Source organism: Pygoscelis adeliae, unplaced genomic scaffold, assembly GCF_000699105.1.
Source record: "Pygoscelis adeliae isolate BGI_AS28 unplaced genomic scaffold, ASM69910v1 Scaffold308, whole genome shotgun sequence".
NCBI classification, from domain to species: Eukaryota; Metazoa; Chordata; class Aves; order Sphenisciformes; family Spheniscidae; genus Pygoscelis; species Pygoscelis adeliae.
In genome coordinates this window covers 2,468,511-2,475,850 of record NW_008825306.1, presented here as the reverse complement: position 1 = coordinate 2,475,850, position 7,340 = coordinate 2,468,511, and the positions used below count along the sequence as shown (strand labels likewise).

The 7,340-nt window shown below is 48.2% G+C and overlaps 1 protein-coding gene across 1 annotated transcript in view; it reads right to left on the bottom strand.

Moving 5' to 3' along the window:
• Window positions 1-7,340, bottom strand: part of VASH2 (vasohibin 2) — a 28,910-nt gene that overhangs the window by 12,265 nt on the left and 9,305 nt on the right. Inside the window, exon 3 of the mRNA XM_009330185.1 lies at window positions 5,080-5,154. Coding sequence (XP_009328460.1) covers window positions 5,080-5,154 — 75 coding nt within the window. The remainder of the gene's footprint in view (window positions 1-5,079; window positions 5,155-7,340) is intronic.

Below are 7,340 nucleotides of genomic sequence, written 5' to 3'. Positions count from 1 at the left end.
GTGCCCCCAGAGCTCAGAGCAGTTCCCATCCAGAAGAGAGACTTGAAGCCCTTCACGTTGTTTATTTGCCAGCAGCAACTTTTAGAAAAAAATGTTCTCTTGCCTTTTTTTTATTATTATTAATAATCAGAGCAGGATCTTTCCACATGCCAGCACTGTGGCTCCAGTCTTCAAATATTTCTGGAAATAGGTCTTCGCAGCTGATAGCGCCCTCCAGACAGCAGCTGGCTCCCCATGGCTAGGTGAGCTTGGGTTACTTGCCACCAGCAGTTTTCCCACCACCACTAGGAACCACAGCCAGCTGAACAGGAGGCAAAGGGACACGCTGCAAGGACCTCAGCTCACCTGCATCTAAACCATCTTCAACAGGAGTTTAGCTGAGAAAAAAAAACCTGGTGCATTTGCCAAGCTGACAGGCAGTGACTGTGCAAGGGGTGCACTAGTGGCAGGTGAGGAGATGAGTGCCATCCCTGCGCCATGCCCCCTCCCTGCAGCACCAACAGGGACCCAGACCCCCAGAGGCAGGGGGCATGGGTAGACCCTCCTCCTCAGAGCCCCGAAGGAAAAAAGCCAGTGCAGCAAGGCCCTGAAGAGCCCACAGCAGTTTGAAACAAACCAAGACAGTCTCAGGTTTCAGAGGTAAGTGCCAGCATCAATTGTTTGATCAGATGAGGCCACCAACGCTGAGGCTCGAGCGGGTCTAAGCACCCAGCTGATCCGGTGCCCAGACTCACAAGTGCTTCTCCTCCAGCTGCAGGAAGACCCACCATCACACCTGAAACCTTCTGGTGTCTCCACTACAAGTCCCACTCTGCCTTGCAAACCAAAGAAAAAAGGGAAGGCCAGATGAATCTGATACTGAGCAAATGAGTGCCCATTGCACTGCTTGTGCTAATCAATTTGTTATTTTTTAGTTTGAAATTCTCCCTTATTTAACTCAGACAAGATGCCATTGCAGTGCTTCATGTCTTAGAGCCCAGCAAGGGTGTTTTTTGCTGGTCAAGATGAGCACAGAAAGCCACGGGCTATCTGCTCCCCTCCTCTCCTGCCACTCACAAGGGCTGAGGAAGCGTGAGCAGGTGCCCCAAGCCATCGCAGCAGGCTGTGCCACAGGGCACAAGCAAGCTGGAGGGGATGAGAGCACGCTGAGAGGAGCGAGAAGGCAGCTTAATTTACACTAGCAATGCTGAAGCCACTAGCTCAGAGTGAGGAGGTGGAGCAAGAGGAGAATAAACCTCACACTTCAAAACCATCAGATAAGGCCTCAGTAAAAACAGAAGAGCTATTTTTCCCAAGAAACCAAGCAACTGCTTGCAATGTCAGAGGGCCTCCGACCACCAGCAGTAAACACTCGGAGAAGTATCCAACCACAGCCCGGAGTCAGACAGCATTTCCCACAGGCTCCAGGAGTGCCAAGATCCCAGGTTTGGGATTGCTTACTGTGAGGAGAGTGCTACCGAGCCCACATCTGGATGTCGTCTGCACAGAGAGCCTGGGTTCCCCCCCTGCAGCTCCAGCACCCACAAAGGAACACCTCGAGCAGCTGGCTCAGCCTCCCAAAGCAGGACTGCCAGGCAGGCATCGCTTGTTTTGAGGCACCTGTTCTCCAGTGCCCAGCTGCAGTCTGAGGTGACTAGCTTAAGATTAGACCATGGCAATGGAAGCAATTAAAAGCTCTCTCCCAGCTCTTCCCAGCTATCAGAGGGGCTGTAGATATTGAGCAGGACCCTCCTCACCCATATTTCAGTCAGCAAGTGGGTCGAGCTGTGGACAAGCATGCAGGAGGCAAAGAGGGGCACTGTGGGGACATCAATATCCTGCAATGACTGCAGCAAGAAACTCTCCCCCCCGCTATCGAAAACCACTCGCTCCCAAGCCCAGGGATGTACCTGCTAGGCAAGAGGAGCAGGATGGGCCCAGGTCTCCAGCGGTGATAAACTTCATCCATTGATTAAATGCGCAGAAGGCATAGTGCAGAATCTATTAAATCATTTCTCCCTACTGAGGCACTTCTGCTCTCCTCTTCCTTGTTTAATGATATTATTGGACGGGGGGAGGTCTAATACACTGCATGGATCTGACCGTTACTTCACATGAACTGGGAGAGGCACACTGAAGGCAATGGGAGTGAGTTATGTTCACCCAACACAGACACACTCTGCGACACTCCCTCAGGATGGATGCACCATGCCGCTTCCCTCTCCCTCTCTGATATTTTGCTCTCCCCATTTTAATAAAGTGAATACAGCACGGATAAAATTCCCTTGGCACTTTTTGGCTTACTATTCCCTTTCTTGAGCACAAGTCACTTCGATCCTTGCTGAACACGCCATGTTCATCTCGTACAACTGAACTGAGAAATGCCCTGGGGAAGACAGCAGGAGGAATGCCTCTAGTTAGGCACTGACAAGCAGACCATGTAAGCAGAGAGATACGAAGCCAGTTCAGACAGCTACACAGAGAAGAAAAGAGCCGTGCAGATTGCTGCAAAATAATATTGGAAGATCTATACGAGCTTTCGGTGATCTCACAGCAGCTGCTGCCTTGGTGCGTGCAGACAGGCTAGCTCAGTATTTTAACTCATTGCCCTATAAAAACGCTTCAAGATCTAGTGCGAAGGCAATTATGCAAAACGCAATTCTGCACCAGGAGGGATTACAGAAGCATTTTATAAGAAGTTGCATAGTAAAAGGCAATTGCACGAGCCAGCAAGCAGCTCAATTAAAATGACATCTTGCTAAGCTGCTCTGTGCGAGTCAGCCTTTGAATGAAGACTCACACCAAGGGTCCGCTGTAGTGGGCTGTGCTCTTTTCAGTATCCAAGCAACACAGCAAAGCCTGCCAGCACACAAATTAAAAGCAGTACCTTATTTCCAGAGACAGAGAAGGGAACCAGAGGTTAACACACACACAGGGATGCTCAGCTCAGGCATACGTGAAGACATTGGTTTGACACTCAGGAGAGGGTAAGCGCATCTCTTATCTGGTAACCGCCTGACCTTGGAAAGCGAGTCGCAGCTGCTGGCCTCACCGTGCCCGCATCCAGAGGGCAATGCTGAAGATCAAAATCTCATGGCTGAGAAAAATCAGCAAACTTCCCCACGTGCTGTTACAAAGATGCGTCCTAAAAACCCACATGCAGCATGACACCACAAGGTTCCGCACGGGCACAGGCTTCGTACCAGCCACTTTCAAAGCACACATATTCAGACAGCTCATCCACTCACCACTGCTACACTCTTTGTGTACCCACACCTCAAGCAAAATACTTAAAGTTTAAAAGATCCATGCAATATAAAACCTAACGCATCTGTTACTGGACCACCACCCCAGCAGATAGCCCCTGTTCTCACACAGGTGACTTCCAAGACAGCAAGCAGAAGTCACAGGAACACAGGCCTGTCCCACAGCCTCCCCTGCTTAAGACTTCTCATGAGGTAATCTCAATTGGAAAAAAAAAAGTTTTCCATAAACTTTTTTAAAGTAGCACCTAGAGACAGAAGGATTCATTCAAAAGTCCAGAGAAACTTCAGATGACACCAAATAGTATAAACCATAGCTTTCAACTATTTTCCTTCCCCCACCACTCAAAAAAAAAAAACCAAAACTGAACAAAAGTCAGGTTTGACGCAAGCAGAAAAAAAACTCTTTCCAAATGAAAATAAAATGGTCAAAACTTTTAGATCGGCAAGAATACTTTTAGGTTATCATGGTCATCTGTACGCCACTAATCAGCCTCTGCTCATGTGGTATGTGGAATAATTGGTTCAGTGCTAGAAATACAGCACTAGAAGCCACACTGACACTTACCAGTACTGCAGAGCAGCATCAACTCCATCTGGGGATTATTTCCCCCATCCCTTTGGTCCCTAAATAGTTTGGGACACAACCCCGACACAAGGGGAAGCACAACAGATCCACTGACGTAATTTCTGTTTCTGGGAGGGCATCGGTTTGAGTCTCTTGCTGACATCAAGCCCCCAGGACCTCCATCCCTCTAGCTGCATGCAGACCCTGCCAGCATTTGCAGGGGAAGCCCCGTCAGCCAGAGCCACCTTTCAGACTCAGACTGGAAGCCTATCCCTGGCACATGGGGAGCCGAGCGCAGCCACGAGCAGCACCCGGTGCACACCGCAGACCTCCTAGCACAGCAGGGACCGCATCCGGCGTCGGGTCTCACACACCGCATATGACACTTGCTCAGCCCACGTCCCCTTCCCACCTCACAGCAGCCACCCCTTCTCATGAGCCAACACCGGGCACTGCCTGCCGGGCTCTGCCAGATGCTTCTCCCACGAGAGGGGGCAGCAGCAGCAAGCAAAACGCCACAGAGACATGCCAGAAGCTGGTCTGCTTCAGGGTTTATTTTGGGTTGGGTTTTCGTTTTGTTTTAAATCAAACTTGATCAGTGGTGGTAAGACATAGCTGGCATACAATTATTTCTGCAACCCTGTCTTGCCCTCCTCTAGTGTTTTAGGATGATGCAGGTTGATTTACCAGTGACAGCACAAGAGGGTCAAGAAGCAAGTCAGTCTCTAAATGAAAATATTCTTGGGGTGTTTTTCTGAGACTGAATAGGAAGCAAACATTATGTTAAGGTAAAACTTAAATGTTTAACTATAATACACCTGTTTCTGCACAAAGCACAGTTGTGGGCTGAGACAAAAACTAACATGACTTTGCTGTGTAAACAATAGACAAACATAGGACAAAATCTGCATTCCTCAGGTGTTACCAAGCGTCAACAATAACTGGCAGAGAAGTACTAACGAAGAAAACAGGGATTGTGTAGACAGATACTTATCTAGGCACTTTGGGTCAGATCCTGACATTATGCAGATTACCAGGGCAGGAGCAAAGTCAGCACAGCCAGAGCATGACACTTGTGAACCGGGGACACAGCATCCAAGCTCCCACCAACAAGCCTAGGCAATTCAGCAACTTGTTGATCAACACCACGGCAGTTCCCCGAGCTGCTGGCACTCACCTTTGACTGTGGCCATCTCAAACACCATCCAGAAAGGGCAATATATAAAACAGTGCTGCAGTGGAAAAAGCCAGAGGCACGTGAAAGGATACATCCCCAGGATAACTGCTTCAAGGCATTTGATAGGTAAGGACTCCCTGGTCATTTCTTTTGCTGTCTCCATTAACCTAGGACAGAAACAAAAAGGTTTTCAGTCCTTTCAGTTGGAGCAGTTGACAGGAATCAAAGTGTCTTCTCGTACACTAAGAGCCAAGCACCTCCAGTTCTTATCTCAGCAAGTGCTGGTGAATTTGATTCTCCTGGGAAGTGGGGAGTTGGGGGAAAGGCGTTTGGCATCCCAGTGCCTTCCAGCCTCTGAAGATGGGTTGGAGGAATGCAGTCCTCTCTGCCTCTCCAGCAACTCCACAAGCATCACTTCAGACTGTAACACAAAGCCCTGCTGAGCTGCAAAAGCTGGCAATCATGCAAGCTCCCACAGCAGGACCAAGTTTAGCTTATTTTCAAAATAACCCTGGCTCTCCTCTGGAAAAAAACAGGGGAGAGGATGGTTACATGATGGCCCCCTGAAAGCTACAAATGCGTCTGAGCCTATAGCTATAGATGCAGATAAGAATTTAATGCCTTTTTACTCAAGTCTGCTGTGCAGAAAGCTCTGCCAACACAGACACTTCACACCACTGCAAGCTGAGCTATCATCTTGCTGCTGCTCCCTACCTCCTGTGGGCTGGGAAAGTAGTAGAAAACATAAGATTTCCTGCAGGAGTGCAGGAAACTGCGCATGCCCAAGATCTTGCAAGTTCACAAAGTTTATTTACAATCTGGACTCTCATCTTTGGAGTAGAGTTATCTGACAGGGACAACACTGTGATGAGAAACAAGCAACCTAATCTCAGCTCAGCTGAGAAAGCTGTCATGCCAGACTGACACCACAGCATCAACCAACTAGGTATCCTATCCCCTTCCACAAGCAGATCCTGAAATCCTGAAGAGTTTAAGAAAAAAAAATACTGGAAGGAAATAAAAAAAGGCCAGAAGAGTCATATTCAATGACACACCAAAAAAAAAAAGCTAAAAACCAAACCAAAGGATGACTTCTATTTTGAAGTCTTCTCCATGCATGTCCTTTCCCTGAAAAGAGCTTTGTAAACAGATCCCTACTCTACAGAAACACAATATTAAATTATAAAAATATTTGTATTAGAGAAGATGAAAATATGCATCTGAAACCATTAGACTTTGTTTTTCCCACTTTCTAATTCACCCACCTCATGCATTTTAAACCTTGTATTGACTGCAAATGGCAACACAGCTTCCACTGCTATTACAGCCTGTCACAGCCATTCCACATCCCATTTATCCCAGTTAGAAATTATCTTTTCATTTGTAAACAACTGCCCTTTACACTCTGCCAGCAGTACAGAAGACAAATTAGAGTTAGCCTGCCTCCTACATGCTCACAATCAGCCACAGAAACCCCACTGCTGGAAGCAGGGAGCAGCTCCGACAAGGGCACACAATGGGGCCCCTTTATCCCCCACAGTGGCTCCTCAGTGCTGATTGCAGCAGTAGCCTCTGCAAAGCCCCATCTCTGTCCGGAGAAGTATTACATGCGGACGATGCATGGGAGGTACCCACAAACAAGATGATCCACTGAATTTCCTACCTTCTAACTCCAGGGGGAGGGGGGGCGGGGAGGGAAGGTGACAGCCGATTATGAATGTGTATCAGAGGCAAGAAAAAGCTGAAGTTGTAAAGCTATTTAGCTTCAAGCCATTTAGTGTGGTGTATGCCTAGTTAACATGGTCCAAGGGACAGGGCCAGCATCTCCTCCTCAGGTCCACACCTACACATGACCCTGCTGCCGGCAGGCAAACACAGTGACTGCACTGGAGCTGCCTTGTCACCATGTGCAGCATCAGGTCTCCTAACACCTGCTTTTATAAGCTCACTGCTGTCATGATTTCAGGGTGTTGTCAACATGGAGATAACTCCACAGCCAGGGAGGGAGTCTTCAAAATAATTGGCCTAAATGAGCAGTCAAATTACTACCGACTTACCTGTCACAGCAACACTCACACTATTTAAATACTAAGTTGTATTTAACATGCACTCTGTTTGCAAGCCACATACGTGCTGGTTCTGAAGCACAGCTCTCCAGGATGCTATATGGTTATTAAGACAGATTTAAATTGAACAGCAAAGACATGTTGCTTGCTTAAAACACACCGCCTGCTAGTGCATGAGTACCTCGGCTGTCCCTTCCGAGGCTAGCGGCAGCCCTCCCTTCCCTTTACATAGTATCATCAGATAGCTGGGCTCAGAAGGCACCCCGGGAAGCCCTCCTCTCCCACCT